The sequence below is a fragment of the Ambystoma mexicanum genome, chromosome 2p, assembly GCF_040938575.1.
Source record: "Ambystoma mexicanum isolate Mex_15411 chromosome 2p, UKY_AmexF1_1, whole genome shotgun sequence".
Taxonomy (NCBI): Eukaryota; Metazoa; Chordata; class Amphibia; order Caudata; family Ambystomatidae; genus Ambystoma; species Ambystoma mexicanum.
The window spans coordinates 445,833,662-445,854,266 of NC_090923.1; the positions used below are offsets into that span (position 1 = coordinate 445,833,662).

General features: G+C 50.8%; 1 protein-coding gene across 2 annotated transcripts in view; it reads right to left on the reverse strand.

Annotated features, from left to right (window-relative positions):
- The window catches only part of TMF1 (TATA element modulatory factor 1), a 418,170-nt gene that overhangs the window by 26,006 nt on the left and 371,559 nt on the right, over positions 1-20,605 (reverse strand). The window contains exons 15-16 of one of the 2 annotated variants that reach the window (XM_069643801.1): positions 1,779-1,931; positions 725-854 (exon numbers count right to left, since the gene is read on the reverse strand). In XM_069643801.1, the coding sequence (XP_069499902.1) occupies positions 747-854; positions 1,779-1,931 (261 nt within the window). In that variant the 3' untranslated portion in view covers positions 725-746. Of the gene's footprint in view, positions 1-724; positions 855-1,778; positions 1,932-20,605 lie in introns of those variants that run through there. The other variant, XM_069643800.1, reaches the window with a different exon arrangement.

The window sequence follows — 20,605 nt, forward strand, 5'->3', positions numbered from 1 at the left end:
ACACTATCATTGATCAACCTACCTTTACCCAGTACCTATAGGTCTGCTCATTCCTAAAATTAAAGCCTACACTCCAGGATAGCCATACTATTATCAGACAACCCCGCTAACTATTTACCCAGAACAGACTCTATGCACCTGCTGATAATGCTATGGGCATACAACCACTGGTATGAACATCTTTTCCATGCCATGAGCACCCTTACCTGCAGGCTCAAGTACGCATAGCTGCACCAGTATGCCCGCAGTGTCTTTGGTCGAAGCACATCTCCTACAGTTAGCATCCACTAATGCCACATAGGTCATTAATCTAAATCAAAAATCTTGCACAAAAGCATCCCTTGCAGGATCTGTGCAGTTAGACTAATACACTTCATATCTATCATAGAGCATATATCTTTTGCACCAACGTCACTGTGTACTTGCTGTAGAGAAAAGAACACAGCAAGACTTTTAGAGCATGTCTCTCAATCTCACACGACATTAGCCACACAAGACAAACATCAATCATATACACTACCAGGTTTCGCCTACAACCGTGCACAGATGGGCCAACAGCCCTACAAGTTCACAGCAGTGGCAGACACATGCTATACTAATGGCAATTACATAACATAAATCAAAGTGGCAAAACGCCATTATAGGAAGCTGAAAAATTGAAAAAATACGAATGTCATTTTTTAGGTTTGTTTATTTGAAACAAGTTAGCACATCACTGCCAGCATATATAATGCCGACCTAGGACATCACTGCTGGTATTTAGCAAATCCTCTCTGTTCCTCCCTCCCCCTGTGCCTCCTCACGTTTCCGCTCCTTCCAACTCCTGGCCCCGCCTCCACTGGAACTCCTTGCCTCTATATAAGATTAATAAATACAAAATACAAATACAAATCCATTTAGCACATCAGTCTGCATAATGCCAGAATTACCTTATGCCTACTTGGCAGAGTTCTCAGAGCAGGCGCGATATAAATAAAATATCATAACACACACATGCCCACTTTTCAAATACTATGTCGCGTCATAGCATGGCATTTCCTTTAAGCTTCCAGTTTAACATTTACAGGAAGATTTCAATTTATTTGATATTTCCAGTAAGATCCCATTTTGACATTCTCACTGCGCTTAATTTTGCCAGTACATCCTGTGCCAATTTCTCAGTAAACTCCCAGTTTAATATTCCTTCAACACAATTCTAAGACACTACACTGAACAATACATCTATATTGGCCACAAATATCAGCGAGAGTAATCACCCCTTGGAGAAAGCTTGCTTGTGCAGTTCAATACGAACAGATACAAAACAAAGACCCATACCTAATAGAACATAATGACATGCAAAAAGGTGAGGATCAGGGCTGTCCACACAGAGGAAAGTCTTTCCGAACCCTCGGAACAAAATGGGTCCCTGCTATCACAAACTAGTGGTCATAAAAGGTGATAAAAGTGTTGCAGTTGGAACCAAAAATTGATCTCGAAGCAATGCTCAGAGGATTCGCACACCAGAGTTACAGTGAAAGAATCTGAAAAGGCATTTCTTAATATCAATGCTTGTGCATGGCAAACATCTTAAATGTTATTTAACGTTAACACTGACAATGAGGAATGTTCAACATGTGAATCTCTGAAAGATCCGGGGCTAGATCAGAAAACAGTTGACTTCAGAAAAGAAGCAATCGCCTTCTACTCACTTATTTGAAAAAGTTACTAAAGTCTAATAGAGTTCAAACATCTAAAATGCACATATATACTTTAAACATTACACCAAATTAACATACCTGCAGCTGAACAATCTCGCCTTCTCTTAGCTTTAACTGAGACTGCAGATTTTCAATAATGCTGGAGCCTGCTCCCATTCTTACTGCTTCATAAAGATTACTTCCACTAGCAGACATGTTCATTGGTCCAAGTGAATGCTCATGGGGATCCTCCTGAAATAAAAGGGAAGATACAGAGAAGTATGGTTGTGGTTTGGTGTCCATGGAATATATTTCCATAGCATGCATTCAAGCATGTTCACATAATGATGTATGTAATTTTTAACACAAAGATGAACGTGAAATTAAAATAAAGTGCCAGTGTTAGGTAGAATTTCCATCTTGTGTGTGTTTTTCCCCACATAGGTCCTCAGCACTTTTTGCTAGACTACTGGGTTTCATCTGACTCTCCTGAGTGAGGGGGGACCTTTTTTCCCCCATGCCCCCATTCGTGTTTTTTTTAAACGTTATATTGGTTTCAAACTAAAAACATAGTAATAGCAAAGGAAACCTTTAACAGTTTAAGAGCAGAAAAGAAAACAAAGGTCCATCAGTTTCAAAAACATAAAAAGCTCCCTTATTCGTATTGTACAATAAAGAAAAAAATCAAATAACAAATGTCCTTCACCTGACTAACTCCAATTCCATGGCCATATCATCGTATGTGGTTATAGATGAACAAGTTTTTTACCAACTGGTAACGTTCTTTCGATTGGATGTTCCTCCAACGTATTCCTCATCTTAGATGTATTCCCATCCAGCTTTAGCTGCTTTGGAAAAAAAATTCGGCAGAGGGCGCCGTGCGTCGATGTCGTCGAGTCGATGGTCCCTCGAAGGCCTCTATCGAGGGTGACGTCATCGGGTGTATAAGTAGCAGGCGCAGCCTCTGGTGGCCTCATGTTCTGTTTTTCCCCCTTTACTATTGATTTTGCACTGTGTAGATTATGCCGGCAGACAGGTATTCTTCGCCTTGCGAGAGTTGAAGTGGCAATAACCCGGAAAAATCTACAGAGGGGTAAATTGGGAGGGCGATGAGGAATACGTTGGAGGAACATCCAATCGAAAGAACGTTACCAGTTGGTAAGTAACTTGTTCTTCGAGTGGATTGTGTCCTCCAACGTATTCCTCATCTTAGATAGACTCCCAAAGCAGTATGAAAATTTCTCTGAAGGAGGGGTTAGATTTTTTGATACCCTTAGATTGCTGAATATAGTACTGCTTTACCAAAATTCAGCTCCTTACACTGGGAAGCATCCAGACTATAGAATTTTGTAAAGGTATGCAGTGAAGACCAAGTTGCTGCTTCACAAATGGACCTTATAGGAATACCTCTTTGTAGGGCTGTCGAAGAGGCAATGCCTCTGGTGGAATGGGCCCTTAGACCTTCTGGTGGGTCTTTTTGTGCTAATCTGTAGCATTCTGAAATGCAAAGCACAATCCAGCGTGATATTGTTTGCTTTGTCACCGATTGACCCAATTTCCTTCCTGTGTAGCTGATAAACAGTTGATTGTCCACTCTAAGTTTGGAAAGCTTAGAGATGTAAAAGCTTGAAGCTCTTCTTGGATTCAACCTGTGTAATCTTTCCTCCTCCTTACTAGGATGAGGTGGAGGATAGAATGCGTGTAAAACCATTTTCTGACGAATGAAAATCAGACACCACTTTAGGTAAAAATGAGGTTTTAACCCTCAACACAACTCTGTCCTTATGGAACACAGTTTAGGTTGGCCCAGAAGACAGTGCCTGCAATTCGCTCACTCTTCTTGCAGATGTTAGAGCAACAAGGAAAGTAGTTTTCCATGTCAGTAATCTTAATGGATAAGTGTGAAAAGGCTCAAAAGGACCACACATTAAGAATTGTAGGACTAGATTGAGATCCCAAATTGGCACTTGAAATGGGTAAGGAGGAAACACATTAGTGAGTCCTTTTAAGAATTGCACTACCAAATTTTGAAATAGGAGCATTCTTCCGACGAGCGCTTCAAGATGGAAAGCGCTGCAAGATAACTTTTAATGGTTCCAACATTTAGACCTTTATGTGCTACGGACAGGAGGAAGGACAGTACTTCCGGAATAGAACATATAAAAAGGATCGACATTCTCTTCTCTGCATCAGTTGCAAAACTTTTTCCAACGGCAATGGTATAGAGACTTTGTTGCTGACCTTCTTGCCGAAAGCAACACCTTCATGACGTCATCTGGAAGGTCCCAATCCTTGTATCTCAGCCTTTCAGATACCAAGCGTGAAGGTTGAGCGTTTTGACCTCTTGATGGAGAACCTGACCTTCCATTTGTGAGAGAAGGTCCTCTGTCTGAGGAAGACATACTCGAGGACAGATGGACATGTCTAGAAGGTCCCGGTACCATGTTCTCCTGGCCCAATCCGGGGCAATTAGCATCATGCGGTACCCGAACTGTCTCAGTCTCCTGATGACCTGAGGAATGACGGGAATCGGAGGAAACGCATACAATAGTGGGAAATTCCACTCCACCACGAGCGTGTCTCCCAGGGCTCCTCTCGGGGGAAATTCCCTTGAGCAATACCTTTCACACTTCCGGTTGATTCTGGTTGCAAATCGGTCTACTTGAGGGGTTCCCCAAAGGGTGAAGATCTCTTGAATGACTTCCTGAGCCAGTTTCCATTCGTGGGTCACCGTGCTCTGCCTGCTCAGAGCATCTGCCGTCATATTCTACTCCCCAGCTAGATGAACTGCCGTTAAAGAGATTCCTTCCTGAATTGCCCAATACCAGAGCTGCATTGCCTCTCTGCACAGAGGTAGTGACCCTACACCTCCTCTTTTGTTTAGATAATGCATGGCCACTGTGTTGTCCGTCATTATCAGGACATTTATTCCCTTGACAGATGGCAGGAAAGCTTTCAGCGCTAGTCTGATTGCTCTCAGCTCTAAAAGGTTGATGTGTAGTTTGGACTCCGATGGAGACCAACTACCGCTGATTGTCAGATCATTGGCATGAGCTCCCCACCCCATGAGTAAGGTGTCCGTCACTACTGTGATCTCTGGCCATGGTTGCCAAAAAAGTTCTCCTTTCAGGATATTCTCTGTACAAGTCCACCATAGAAGATCTTGTCGAACCTTGTTCGGAATCTGGAGAAGATCCCTCATTTGACCTGAGAACTGGGACCATTGAGTCTTTAGAGACCAGGAAGATGCAGGATGCCATGAGGCCGAGTAACCTTAAGAAGTCGTAGGCCTGGAGATTTTGGGCATTTTGGAATTTGGAAACCATCTGAAGAATGTGTTGAGCCCTCGACCTGGGAGGCAAGCTCTTTCCCAGGGATGTGTCTAATACAGCTCCTATGTATTGGAGCTGTTGAGAAGGTGTCATTTGTGACTTCTTGAAATTGAGGGAGAAGCCCAGTCTGTGGATGAAATGGCAGGTGACTTTCAGGTGATCCAGTGCCTGTTCGGCAGAACATGCTCTGATCAACCAATCGTCTAGGTAGGGGTAGACGTGAATCCCCCCCTCTCCTGAGGTGCGCTGCCACTACTACCATCAGTTTGGTGAAGACCCTCTGGCAGAGGTTAATCCGAATGGCAGGACTGGAAACTGATAGTGTGAGTCGCCAACTACGAACCTCAGGTATTTTCTGTGCTTGATGAATCGGCACATGAAAATAAGCATCCTGGAGGTCCGATGACACCAACCAATCCTGAAGTTGAAGGGCCTGAAGGATCTGAGAAAGGGTAACCATCTTGAACTTGTCCTTCCTGAGGAACTTGTTCAAGTTTCTCAAGTCCAAGATGGGTCTCAGTCCTCTGTCCTTTTTGGGGATCAAAAAATATGGGGAGTACCATCCCTTGTTCCTCTCAGCTGCAGGTACTGGTTCTATAGCACCTTTTTCCAGCAGGGCTAGAACTTCCTGCTGTAGGAGCGGGTCCGAAAACTTCAAGGCACATGTGGAGTTGGCTGATTTTAACGCCATACTCCCAGCTGAAAATACCCAGCTAATCGTCCCTGTCCGGCGGGATAGAAGGGTACGCCAGTTTGTTAGAAGCTGTGGCTTCCTGTATGACCAAACGCTCAGGAGTGGGATGTTTAGACAGATAGCCGGGGTCGCTAAAGGCAGGGCGGTATTTTGAAGTGAGGGATTTATTCACTGGCGGAATAGAATCCGGAGTCTCCCAATTTTTGGCCACCCTATTTTGCAAGGCTACGTGAAAGGGTAGTATTGTGTCTTCAGTAGGACCATGATCCAATATGACTGTCAGATCATCTTGGATGAATTGGGCTGGTGGTCTGATTCATCCTAAGTAATCTACCACCTTTGTCATTAGTTTACGGTATGATGGACTGGCATGTTTTCCTGGTTCTGGCCTACCAAAGTAATTTTCAGGAGATGTATCAATGCCACTTGCATTGTGCAGTGATTCAACCAGATCCCTCATCCTGCTTTCTTCTGAAATCAGACATTCTGGGACATTTGGGGTGCCATATTCCAGCCCAAAAGGTACATTCTCCTCATCAGATTTCTCCTGTTCCTTAAAGATTGAGGTCATGGACTTGGAGAATTCCTTCCTAGGAAGAGGTTTGAAAACCTTTTCTGGGAAAGGTGGAGGAAGAGTATTAATGGGTCCTGAAGGCATTACAGGTCTTGTAGCCTTCTCTTTCCCTTTTTCTGGCTGACTTGGCCGAACTGGAGCCTTTGGCGCGGAGGGCTTCGGGGTCGACGTCGACAAAGGCGTTGATGGCGTCGACTTAATACCTGTCGCCGACGGCACCAGCTTCGAAGGCGTCGAGGCGCTCTTCGAAGACTTGCCCTTCGAGTTGCGTTCGGTCTAGGACGGCGTCGGTGACCTCGAGCGGTTGACTCGACTGGCTTTTCTCGCTAGGCGTCCTAGAAGGTTCTCTATCCTTCCTCTTTCGATCACTCGGGCTCGAGGGCGCGCGAGTGTCGGAGCGATGCCGCACCCGGCCGGCTTCCGAAGAAGAAGAAGGCACGGACCAAGGCTTTGCTTTCTCGAACACCTCCATCATTTTGACCCTGAATGCTTCCCATTCTTCGGATGACAAATGTTTAGTGGGACATTTCATCCTTTTTGGGGATTCGTCCGAGGACGAGATGGAGGGGGACCTGTGGCGTCGTTTCTTCCATTCTTTTTGTCGAAGACGGCGAGTGATGGGAATCGCTTTGGGATCTAGACCAATGTCTTTCGTGTCGAGGAGACTTCTCCTCACGGGGCCTCGACTCGACGCTGGAGGCTTTACGGTCGGGTTTACGACCTACCTGTAGTTTTCCCCTCCTCTCTCGCAAGGCCTTCCCCATCATCGCCCAACACTTCGTACAGGCTTCCATGTCGTGGCCTTCCCCAAGGCACCACAAACACTCTCAGTGAGGGTCTGTGATAGGCATTTTTGAACCGCACGATTTGCACTTCTTGAAACCCGTTCTCGGGGTCGTAGTCGGCGTTGATGACAAGGACATATTCGTTACATTTACTTATTCTCACAGAACTTAAGACGCGCCGAATCTCCGAAGCAACGTATACTGCGGAAAAACTGAACTGAGGCCAACGGGTGCCGCGAATGCTACTTATACACCCGATGATGTCACCCTCGACAGAGGCCTTCGAGGGACCATCGACTCGACATCGACGCATGGCGCCCTCTGCCGAAATGTTTTCGCGAAGCATCTAAAGCTGGATGGGAATACATCTAAGATGAGGAATACGTTGGAGGACACAATCCACTCGAAGTTCCTTTATTCCATAAATCCCTATGTTTTCAAAACCTTCAGACCCGTTCAGCTGTCAAACCAATTACTGAGTCATTACATTTCAGCATAGCCAAAATTCGCCCAATTCTTTTTTTCCCCATTAACAGCAAATCCCATTGTACTTCCGGCGTCAAACAGCCCTCCAGATAGCTTCCCATGAAGTTCAATCTTTCCCTGCAAAGTGCCTTACATTCCATAGTTATATGGAATAGTGATTCAGACTTATCACCTCTCTTACAGAAACAGCAGATGTTATCCTCCAAACCAACCTGGTGCCGTCTGAACAATACTTCACATGTAGGCATGATATCGAGGCGGCAACACAGGAGGAGATCCCTGTAGTATCTTGAAGGTAACTTACAGAGATACAAATGAGGGTAGTTTAAACCCTTTTTTTCCACCCACCATTTGAATGAGTTGGGGACAATTGGTCTACCTTCACAGATGTTTATCAAATCATTCCTTTCCAAAACTGTGTTTACTTTGAAAGGGTTTTCCTTTAGCATATCCGTGTCCACCCCACGAATGTGCAATGTATCCTTCATCACATCAAATCATTGGCTCAGAAGACTTTCGTTTGCCCTATCCGTAGATCTCAAGATGACAAATGGAGGAGGGGTTTTCAACAAGACACATTTCCTTCCATAGTACTATGGAGGCCATTGAGGGTAAACGTAATTCAGGCTGAATTTTAGCTGTGGATAAGGCTGTTGGGAGTCTTAATACCTTACGCCAAAAGTAGCCTTCTATCGTAGTCCATACTTGTTTTACTCAAGTTGGGCAGAGTTTCCGCACCATAAGTAAGCACCTGTATCACCTTTTGTCGATAGAAGGCAATAATAGGTTTCATAGAGAAGGCCCCCTAGCGTCTATGAATGGCAATTCCTTGGTTAGTCAGATTTTGTAGTTTTACTTTCAATCACTCTAATTGGGCTTTTTCATTTATGTTCTTATTAATCTTTGCTCCCAGAGATGTAATGGTATCCACCACATCCAACCGCAGTTCCTCGACCGTCCAAGAGTATGTAGTCTTAGTGTTTTTCCTAGCTTTAGTCATTAGGAGAACGAGATTTTTTGACGTTCATACTCATGCCATTATTTTTAAAAACTCTTTATTGAATTTGCAATATAACAATCGGAAAGTACGAAGAACAAGCCCTCCACCTTCCCTCCCTCCCTCCCTCTCCCCCCACCCCCACCCCCTCGGCAACCAGCTTGATCTCTTTGAGTCATCCTCAACTCGGGGTGCAATTCAGTGTTCATTGTAAGTCCAACAGTTTCAAACTTTGCGGGCACCACATCACCCTAAAATCATCTTTAAGCACATTTAAGACTTCACCCCAATCCGCCGCAAAGGACTGAACCTTGTCATTCATGGCATAGGAGGCCCACTCCAAAGCTATAATTTCCCATGTCTTCCGAAGCCAGTCTTGGCACCTGGGGACCTCCGGCCCTTTCCATCTTTGAGCTATTAACAGCATCGCTGCCAAGGTCAAAATTGTTTCGCTTTCTCCCTTCCTCTGGTTTCTCCCGCCCCCGAAGTGCCCCGAATGCCCAAGAGTATCTGGACTGGCATTCCCACTCCCTCCCGACCAAAAGCTTGTTCCTGTGCCTCCCGTATTTCTTCCCAAATTTTTCAAATGTTCGGGCAGTCCCACCAGATATGCTCCGCAGTGCCCACAATCCCACACCCCCTCCAGCACAGACCTGACACTGTGGGGTATATCCTGTGAAGCCGGGCTGGAGTGTAATGCCATCCAAATAGTATCTTGTACCATGCCTCCTGTAATTGGGAGGCCTTGGCCAATTTAGGTATTCTCCTCCACAACCTTACCCACTCCAGCCTACTGATTTCTCTACCCAGGACTCGTTCCCATTCCCGCATATAAGCCCATGGAGTTTCTGTATTTGCTGCTTGCAGTATTCTGTAAATGTTAAAGATAAGACCTTTCGTGCCATCATTAGTAAGCAGGAATGTCTCAAATTGGGTTGGGTCACGTGTAGCCGCCCTTCTGACCTCCGGGTGCAATACCCAGTGACGTATTTGCACATATCGGTACCTTTCACTCTCCTGTAGAGCGAATTCCCTCTTACAATCGTTAAAGGACACTTCCCCAGCCCGGATCATGTCACACAATTTCCAACAACCTCCTTCCCACCATTTTGCAAAGGCCCCTCTCTCCAAGCCCGGGGTGAAATCCCCATTTCCGAAAATAGGGGTGAAGGGGGATGGGAATGTAGTGATTCCCCTAGGGCCTGAGAGCCTGTCCCAGATCTCCGCCATCAGTTTAGTGATAGTGCTTTGGTAAAGATGGCTGGGTCTGTGCGCCTTCGGGAGCCACAACACTTCGGATAAATTCCGCTACACCACTGCCCTGTCCATCCTCACCCATAACTTATCTTGCGCTCCTTCTTCCTTCATCCACTCTCTTATAATGCGCAATTGTGCAGCTTCGTAGTATCGCCGAAAATCCGGCAGTGCCAGGCCCCCTTCGCCCCTAGGTACCTTCAGCAGTCTGGCCCCCAGCCTTGCTCTTTTCCCTTCCTAAATGAATTCCCTTGTCAGTTTTTCCAGCTCCTTAAAGAAACTTGCCGGCAACGGTTGAGGGATCGCCTGAAAAAGATAGAGCAAGTGTGGGAGTGTAACCATCTTAACCGTGGCCATCCGTCCCACCCACGACACCCTCAGATTTCTCCATCGCAGGAAGTCCCTCCTAATTGCCTTGAGAAGCGGGGGGGGGGGAGTTTGCCGTATACCACTCCCCCAGAGTCATTGTGATATGCACCCCCAGATATCGTATCCCTCCTGGGTTCCACTGAAAGGAGGTGCCCTCCCTTAGGCTATCGCGATCCGCGGCCCCTACCGATAGGTTCAGGATTTCTGACTTATTAGTGTTAATTTTTAACCCTGAGGATTCCCCATAAGTCTCAAGTAGGGTCATGCTTGCTAATAGTGATTCCCCTGGTGTTGACAGCATAACCAGCATGTCATCTGCAAAAGCCGCAACTTTCTGTTGCCCCCCCCCCAAAGGAATACCCCGGATCTCAGAGGAGTCCCTGATTGCTTGCAATAAAGGCTCCAGGTAGATCGCGTAAATAATTGGGGAGAGCGGGCACCCCTGCTTTGTTCCCCGCTGCAGTTGTATTCTTCTGGAGGCTGCCCCGTTCACCATTACTCTAATTGGTGGAGCTTGATAGTTGGCCCTAACCATTGTCATAAATTCCCCCCTAAAGCCCATCTTTTCCATTACCCGAAACAGGAAGGTCCACTCCACGCGGTCAAAAGGCTTTTCCGCATCCAAAGCCACCAAGACCGCGGGAGTGTTCATTTTCTGGACTTTTTCAATCATATGGGCAACTCGCCTGATGTTGTCAGCAATTTGCCTTCCCCTGATAAACCCGGCCTGGTCGGGGTGTATTAAATGTGGGAGAATAGAGTCGAGCCTATTCGCCAGAATCTAAGTATAAACCTTGGCATCAATGTTAATCAGGGCAATCGGCCGGTAAAACGTTCGCTCTTCTGGGTTCTTGTTTGGTTTAAGGATGAGGGTAACCCCTCTTCCATGGACGGGGCAATTCTACCAGAACTGCGGAATTAGTTGTATAATGACGTCAATTGCGGTGCTAGTTGCGAAATAAATAACTTATAAAAGACGGCAGTATAACCGTCCGGGCCTGGGGCTTTATACGCTGGGATACCCCTTATTACCTCCCTCACCTCCTCCTCCAAAATTTCCCTATTTAGGGCTTCCCTCGTTTCTTTGCCGATTTCCCCCAAGCGCTCCCTTCGCAGGAACTGCTCTTGCAGGTCAACACCGGGATGCTGGGAGGCGTACAGGGACTCAAAAAACTCTGCTAGGGCCTCCTGCAATTCCTCCTGCCTTGTGGCCCAGGCTCCTGAGCCCGTTTTCAATGCCGCAATCGCGTTTTTTGCCCCGTAGTAGACGCGCCAAGAGGGCGTCGGCTTTATTGGCTTTGGCATAGTACTTTTGCTTGACAGCCAATAGGGCTCCCGCCGCCTTTTTTGTATGCAAAAGTTTCAACTGCCCCTCGGCCTTCCTGTACTCCCGCATTGCTTTTCGCGAGTGGGTATCTCCCGCCGCCTGCCTAGCCACCTCTACCTCCAGCTGGGACTCCAGAGCCTGCACTTGCTTCGCCCGGTGGGCCGCTAAATCAATTAGTTCACCCCTGAGAGTGGCCTTAAACACATCCCAACGTATACCTTTGTCAGTATCCTCTTTATTATTCTCGAAAACCCCCTTGATTGTTTCCTCGACACTCCCCCGCACTTCCGGGTCTCTCAGTATGGCTTCTGGTAATTTCCAGCCCTACAATCCCTTTACTCTCCGCCCCAACCCCATCACCAGGGAGACTATTTTATGATCCGCTCTATCCCCATACTCAATACGAGCATCAACGCCCTTTCTGCTTCCAACATGTTTGCTCCCTCTAAGACCTGCCAGTTTACCTTCTCCATTTCGAGGCCCACCACCCCCGAAATTGCCAAATCAGTTTAGGGATTCGACATATTCTCACCACTCGGTGAACCGGGCTTCCCTTTACTCTGCGGCTCACCATGCCTTGATCATCTTTGCTTATTGTCGCCGACTGTCATCCATTCCCATGGTTGGGGCCTCGGGCAGCTATTCACACTTTTTTGGCCCGAGATAGCAGGACCTGCCTCTAGGTCTATTCCCATGAGATTTGCCCCCTCCTGCAGAGAGGTAATCCGCCGCTGGGCTCCCTCCCATTCGAAAGTCAAGCCAAACGGAAAGGTCCATTTATATCGAATTGCCTTTTCCTTGAGGGCCTTCAGCAGTGGGCCCATATGTTTCCGTTTCAGGAGTGTACTGCATGCCAAATTCTGGAAAAAAGGGCAATCTGTTGGCCCTCATACATAATGGGTTCTTTCGATCAGACTGCTCTGAGTACCGCCTCCTTCTGGGCATATCTGGCAAATGCTGCCAACACATCTCTCGGCCTCGCAGACTGACCTTTGCTCACACGCCCGGTTCTATGCACCCAATCCAGCTCCACCGTCCCTGGGTCATCCTCCCCCAGGATGTCAGCGAAGATGCCCTGGAGCACCACCTTCAAAATCTTATCTGACACTGATTCCGGCAGCGACTTCATTCTTATATTGATCCTGCGAGACCTGTTCTCCAAGTCCTCCATCTGAATCTCTAAATTTCTTGTGGCAACATCCAACCATTCTATAGCCGCACTGTTAGCTGACGTATCGTTGCCCACCTCCTGAAGGCCCTCCTCCAGCGCATCCGTCCTCTCCCCCAGCCGATGCATCTCTTGTCTCATTTCCCCAATGGCTTCATTCAAGTCATTGCGCATTAGTGGAATTGTTCCTGAAAGGTCTTCGCCAGATTTGCCTGCAGGGCGCGCAGCTCCCCCAAGAATTCCTGTCTGGGCACGGGTGCCAGGTCCCCCACTTCCCCTTGCATGTTGTTGTCTCCCGTTTTCCCTCTGGCGTCTCCGGAGCCTTCTTTCAGGGCCTGAGCGGGCCACATTGCCTGGGGGGTGCCCAAGGCATCCGAGGTAGGGGGAGCCTTTCCCCTTAAGCTTCGCGGACATACTGCTCACCGCTCCTCTGCAGGCAAGCTTCCGGACCGTTCGCCCTGCCCCAGCTCTCCTCCAGACCCAATAAGAACAGGCTAAGTGCGGGTGGTAGGCACTTCTCCCGGGGGGCCAGATCGATTATCCCCTTGGGGGCCCCGCAGTCACTCTGGTTGAATTCCTAGTTGTCCCCTCTCCCAGGATCGACTATAAGGGATCAGCACAATTTCTGAGTGTGCCCGGGGGAGAGTTCCCACAGGGATTCAGGGCACCTGTGACTCCTCTCTGTGGTCTCCCCAGTCCGCGGGCCGGCCCGTCTCACCTCCCTCCCCGGGGCTCTATAAGCCAAAACGTCCTTCAACAGCCCCGGCTGGAGCCACTAATTATGCCAGTAAAGTCTTGGGTCTCCTCGGAGCTGAGGGCGTGAGCGTCACTCCCCGCTGTCCCGTAGCATCAACTTGCCCCCGGGTGCGCCCCGCTGTGATCAGGGGCCGCCCTCCGTCTCCTTTGCCCACGTACCTTCTCACAAACCAGGCGGCGTGTCGCTCAATCCTGCCCCCCTCCTCCTCGTGGCCGGGTGTTCGATCTTTGCCGCCGCCACTCAGGACAAAGAGTTCACTCCCCTACTCGGGGGCCCCCGCTGTCACCGCTCTCCTATACACGCGGGGAATACTGGCATGGCAGGTTGCAAGCGAGGCCGAGTCCACTGGTGCCTCTTGACTACGCTGCCTATCCCTCGCCCTCCCACGGGCTTAGCTCCAGTCTGCTCCCAGGGCCGCGCTCACCAGGGCTTAACACTGGGAGTCGGACCGCCACCACTCCGATGGCCCCCCTCCAGCAGAGAGTCTCCGTAGTCGGCAAACAAAGCCTCGAGAAAGTCCCAGCGTTGGCGCTTCCCGTTTTTACCAGGCATGTCGCTCCTTCCACCGCCCGCCTCGGGAGCGGTGTTGCATCAGGGAGATCCCGCGGTCTTCGGGTGCTCCCGACGCCGTGTGTTCCGGGCCAATTCCTTTTCCTGCCGGTGTTACTCGCCCGAATCCCTTTCCAGCAAGCTGGCAGGGGGACACACAGTGTTCCAGTGAATCTGCAGATGGGGTGGTGGGCTACTCATGCCATTTTGCGTTGGAAGCCTATTGTAATGCTCACCTGGCTCCCACGGAGGCGCTGGTCTGGTCTGGGTTGCTGTGGCCTCTTCAAGCGTGATGCGCAGAATTCGGACCACCGATTGAACAGGACCCCCAAATCTTGCTTGTCTGGCCCGTAGGAATATCCTTCTGCAGATGAGAAAGGGGATTAACTGTCTGCTGAATAATGTGCTTGCTCCCCTCTTCCCCCCTTCGTTCTCCTCTGACTTCCTTCAAAACCCCCGGTTTAAGCTCACCTTATGGTTTGGAAGGATGAACTCTCCATCCTGCTTCTGGTGCAGGGGCGCGCGTTCGTCCAGTTACTTCACTGGTTTTCAGAATGGCGCTGGCAAATCCACTTGACTTTACTGAGCGATACGCCGTAAGTATGAAGATGCAAAAGTTCAAGTGTGAGCCTCCTTTTATGTTGTCTTTTTCTGTCCTTTATTTCAGGTGCAGAACAAAGGCGATGCGTTGAGGGGTTAAATTGCCGGGGTAAAATCAGGTGAGTTAGTGATGAGGGCAACCCCTCTAAATGTCTTTATAATTCCCCAGTAATGTCTTTTGTCCTTTCCCCATAGGGGCCGGGGTGCTGTACCTGCCAGAGATGTGGCGCCGACCCGAGATGTGGAATGGCTCACCAAGAATAGCCGGTAAGTAATATGGCTGAAAATCCGGCTTTCCTCTTGTGTTCCCTTGCTCACCTTTTGTCTCTTCTTCTCTCCCTTAGGTGCGGCGCAGAGATGTGGCGACCGGCCCTGAGAGCCGCGATGGAGCTGGGCGGCGTCTCGGGAACAGGTGAGTGAAGCGCGGCGCTGCAGCGAGCAACGCGGTGCTTTTAAATGGAAGTCTTCCTTCAGGAATGCTGGCGTGAAGATTCCGGATGCAGGTAAGAAGGTTGAAATAGTTCTTGGTTTTCACCTTTCTCTTCTCTTATTCCATTACAGGTGTTCCAGGTTCGAGGCGGGCGTGGCTGGAGTCCAGGTGCAGGAGCAGACAGGGTGAGCGTTCAGCTGCTGAGATGCCGAACAACGCGAAGCACGTGTGGTTGTCCGGGCGTGGCTTAAATAGCCTTGGAAGAAGTTCCAGGTGAGTATTCTTCCACAGCCCCACCCAAGTAACAAAATAGTTCCTTCAGAAAAATAGTCCCTCCTAAGCCTCATTTGGCTTGGTTCTTCATGCAGCATGGTCTGCATCAGGTGAGTATGCAGCATGGTCTGCTTCAGGTAAGTGCACCAAACACTTCCCCTTATGAGCCTGGCGCCTATGGCGCCAGGACTGATGTCCAACATGAGCCTGGCGCCAACGGCGCCAGGACAGAGTCCAAAGAGCCCCTATAAGGGGCCGCTGGGCTTTTACCCGGGGGCGTGATGCCTGCTCCTGGGGGTGCTGGGCCTGGCCTGGTGCTCCGGGGGTAGGCATCATGACACCTATAGCCGTCTGTTCAAGAAAGACAATACCATCTGCGTAAAGGAGCCAAGGCAGATCATGTCCATTCAGCTTTGGTGGAAATGCTCGAATGGCGTTTTGCAAAATCCCCAAATCAGACAGGTATAGGCTAAATAAGATGGGAGCAAGTACGTAGCCTTGTTTGAGGCCGCAGACTGCCAAGAACTTTCGGGATAACAAGCCCTCTTTCCCCAATCTAATCTGTATAGAAGTTTCAGTATATAGGGACTGGATTGCCTCTAGGATATCTACTGGGCACTTTCAGGCTTTCAGTTTGGCCCACAGTCGACACCTGTCTACTTCATCAAAAGCTTGATGTAGGTCCGAAAATGCCATGTACACTGTGGTGTTGTTGGCAATTGCCCTCCTTTTTAGCAAATTCAGGACAAAAAGGTTCACAGAGGTTCCCACACGCTTGATAAGGAACAAGTTACCTACCTGTAACTGTTGTTCTCCAGCATGGGTCTGGCATGGATTCACATGCTCATGAATATTCCCCGTCGTCAGGCCGGGAATCCTCGGTAAAGAAAAAAATCAGTATCAGTTTCGTTTTTGATATGTCTTTCTCAGTAGTAACCAATCACTGGTCTCTGGGTCATACTGCCCCCAGCCAATGACTGCCCTCTCCCTAAGCCCCGCCTCTGGCAGCCATCTTCGGATTTGGTAGCACGCAAAGTGGCAGTATGACCAAGTGAAGAGCCGCAGAGGGCTAGGAGGGAGGGTTCGCATGTGAATCCATGCCAGACCCATGCTGGAGAACAACAGTTACAGTTAAGTAACTTGTTCCTTCTCCAGCATGGGGTCTGGCATGGATTCACATGCTCATGAATATAAGAATACATAGCAGTACACACATGCACAACCAACGGGAGGTGGCAAAGGCTTAACATTAAGCATTACATCAAAAACTCAACATTAAGCAATTCTTACTTCCTCACCAGGCTCACCTTAGGCGAACAGGTTGCGCAGCACCGCTTGGCCGACCCTGGACTCCTCCCTGGAATCCCGGTCAATGCAGTAGAATCTCATGAAGGTGTGCGTCGACCTCCACGTAGCAGCTCTGCAGATGTCCAGCAGGGGCACACCAGACAAGAACGCCGTGGTAGCAGCGATAGCTCTGGTCGAATGGGCTCTCGGACGGCCAGGCAACGTTCGGTTTGCCAACCGATGACAGTGCATGATGCAGCCGGAGAGCCATCTGGAAATGGAAGCCTTTGAGGGAGCCTTCCCTTGGTTCACAGGTCCAAAGTTCACAAATAGCTGTGATGTCTTCCGAAAACTCTTCGTGCGGTCCACGTAGAACTTCAGCGCTCTAGCCACATCCAGCGAGTGCAAAGTCCTCTCGGCCGGTGACGAAGGCAACGGGAAGAAAACAGGTAACACCAAGGGCTCGTTGAGGTGGAAGTCCGACGGCACCTTGGGCATAAAAGAGGGGTGCGTCCTCAGCACCACCCTCATGTCATGAAGTCGTATGGAGGCTTGCAGGATAGGGCCTGGATCTCTCCCACTCGTTGTGTGGAGGTGATGGCCACAAGAAACACAGTCTTCCACGACAGGAACTTCAACGGTGCTGAATGCAGGGGCTCGAATGGCACCCCCATGAGCCTGGTCAGCACCACGTTGAGCTCCCACGCCGGGCCAGGGGCCTTCACTGGCGGGAACGATCGGAACAGTCCCTTAATAAATTCCTTCATCAGGCGATGGGACCACAAGGACGCCCATCCCGTGGTTCTGGTGTATCGGGAGATCGCAGCCAGATGTATCTTGATGGAGGCGTGAGCCAGTCCAGCCTTGGCCAGCGACAGTAGGTACGGCAGCACTTGAGGGGCCGTAATCCGTAGAGGGTTAATCTTCTGTGCACGGCACCAGACAGAGAACTTCTTCCACTTATGTCCGTAGCACTTGAGAGTTGAGGACGCCCTGGCCTTTGCAAGGACCTCTCTGCAGTCAGCCGGGATATCGTACCCTCCAAACTCTAGTGCTGCAGGAGCCAGGCCTGCAAGTTCAGCGACTCCGGGTCGTGATGAAGTATGGCGCCTCCTTCTCTGGAGAGAAGATCCACGTCCTTCGGCAGCTTGATTGGTGGGGATGCTGACAAGTCCAGAAGGTTCGGGAACCAGATCTGCCTCGGCCACGCCGGTGCAACGATGATCATCCTGCACCGGGACCTCTTGAGCTGGTTGAGTGGGAGCAGCAACGGTAACGGAGGGAACGCATATAGGAACAGGCCGTCCCAGGGAAACGAGAAAGAATCTCCCATGCTCCTCGGCTGGGGAAACCTGCTGGCGAACCTCTGGCACTAGAGTTTGTCGCCGTCGCGAACAGGTCGATCTGCGGTTCCCCCCCCCCCATCGTCGGAAGAGTCGATCCACTTGATCCTGACGTAGTTCCCACTCGTGGCACAAGCGCAGCTCCCTGCTGAGTGAGTCGGCGATGGTGTTCTTTATCCCTGCTAGATGAAAAGGCACCAGAAACATCCCTTGGGCGACGGCCCAATGCCACAGATCCTGGACTTCCTTGGAGAGGGCTGGAGATCTGGTTCCTACCTGCTTCCGGATGTAGAACATCGTGGTGGTGTTGTCGGTGAAGATTCTCACCACCTTGCCCTTGAGGGACGGGAGAAAGGACCTGAGGGCCCAGAACACTGCACGGAGCTCCAGGATGTTGATGTGGAGCGTCTTCTCCTCCGGGAGCCAAAGGCCTCTCGCGTGAAGTTCTCCGGTGTGCGCTCCCCACCCTTATAGGGAGGCATCTGTCATCACAGTTATCTGGTGGAATGGGGTCTGAAAGTCTGTGCCCGCCGTCAGATGAGCGCGGGTGCCCCACCACCGGATCGCTCGTCGGAAGGTCTTGTTGAGTGGGATCCTATCCTCGAAGCTGCGCACGAGATATATGCAGGAGGGCATCATCTTTTTAGAAATTCAAGGGCGTGCCCCTGGTTCAGGGCATCCAGCACCCAACGGTCGGTGGAGCTGGACTCCCACACGCTGACGAACCTCGCCAGCCGGCCTCTCACCGGGGTACTTCGGTGGGGGCCCGACACCGCTGTCGGTTCAATCTTGGTTGGAGGACGCCTTGCCGCCTTGGCCTCCCTGGCGACGACGGCAGGGTCCACCCGACTTGCCTCGTCCTCTATAGGCTTCCTGCGACGAGGAGCGGGCCGCTTGGCGGTAGGTAGGGGAGCCACCACCGAATCCCTTGGAGGCACCCTGCTTGCCTCCGGTGCTCCAAAAGGACGGCCTTTGTTGCCGGAGAACGCCTAGGGCCTTAGCTGTCTGCCAGTCCGCCTTGATGGCTTGGAGGGACTCATCCACTGTTTTCCGAAGCAGATTGTTCCCGTCGAACGGCATGTCCAAAACCTTGGCTTGTACGTCCTGGCGGAAATCCATCGCCTTGAGCCACCCTCGTCGTCTTAGGCAAACGCCGTTGCCTAGCTGGCAGAAACCGGTGTCGGCAATGTCCGTTGCCACCGTAATGGCGTGGTCCAACGCCACTTCGCCCTCTTGCAAGATATCCAGGGCCTCGGCCCTCTTGTCATCGGGTAGGAAGTCCAACAGGGGGGCGATCTTGTACCATAACTCCCTGTCGTAGCGGGCCACGATCACGAGGGCGTTGGCTGCCTTAATCGTTGTTGCCACTGACGAGATAACTCGTTGTCACATTGCGTCCAGCTTCTTACCTTCGCCGTCCGGCAGGGAAGTTGACGTTGAGGCCGATGCCCCCCCCCCGCTTTCTTCTTGGCCGCCGCTGAGACGAACGAGTCAGGGGTCGGTTGTGCCCTAAGGCACAAAGGGGCCGCCTCAGGGACCCGGTACTTCTTCTCGTACTGATCCCTCTTGGCAGGCGTCGTAGACGGGTTCTTGAGAAGGGTGAGACCCTCGTCCCAGATGTCATCCAGTAGAGGCACGGCGAGGACTGTCTTCCTCTTGGCCTCGCGCCGTTGGTAAAGGAAACCTTCCTTCTTCTCTTCGGGGCAGAGCTGAAAAAGCTTGGATGCCCTGGCATGGAAAGATCCGATCTCGTCGGGCGGGGAGGCCTGGGCTGGGGGCGATGGGAGCTCTGTCCCGTCGTCACCGCCGTCGTCGTCAGTACCTGTCGTGGCCATGTCCATTCCTGTGTCATCCCCAGGGACAGGGGACGTGGGTAAAAGCTGAGCAGGCCGCGAGGTCTGAAAAGGCGGGGCTGGATGGATCCGCCTTCTCTTGTTCGAGGGGCTTCCCGCCGGGCCTGGCTCCGGCTCCTCCGTCGAGCCTGGTTCCGGATCCTCCGTCAGTGGTAAGGGCAATCTCGTCCTTCTCTCCGAACATAAGGATTGTATTGCCAACAAAATGGCTGCCGAGTTATCCTGCGGCTCCGGAAGCGACGGGTGACTAAGACCCTCGCCGGTGCCGCCGTCACTCTCGTCGTCACCTTCGTCGGGATCCCTCCCGTGGGGACTGGCCTCTTCGACACCCTCGTAGGGGGCCTCTAAGACTTCTACCAGCTCCTCCTCGGATGCTGTGTCCGTGTCCACAATGGCCACTGCCCCCCCTCTTTTTCCGCCGGGGTCTTCACGGGGGTCTTTTCGATGGGTCTGAAAGAGGCTTCCCTCCATGGAGGCAGGGAGACTCTGGGCCCCGAGGTCGCCTCCACTGGTGTAGCCTCCACAGGCTGCGCCAGGGCCACCACGACTTCCTCGATAGAGGCCTTGGCCGGGTGAATCAAGGCCTTCACCACCTTGGGCGTGCTTGAGGCCTTCACCTTGGGGGGGGGTCACTGCCTCGCTCCCCCTCGGCCGAATACTTCGAGATCAGCCGGGGCCTCTCCAGAAGCTTACCCGGGTTCTCGGATTTCCTCTTCCCCGAACCAGAGCGTTGGCTCGTGGTTGATGGTGCCGGGGAAGGCGCGCCCTGCCTAGCAGCCGAAGAGCCTGACCGTTCGGCGCTCCCGGTGCCCGCGGACTCGCAGTGCTTTGCCTTCTGTTGGGCCCCC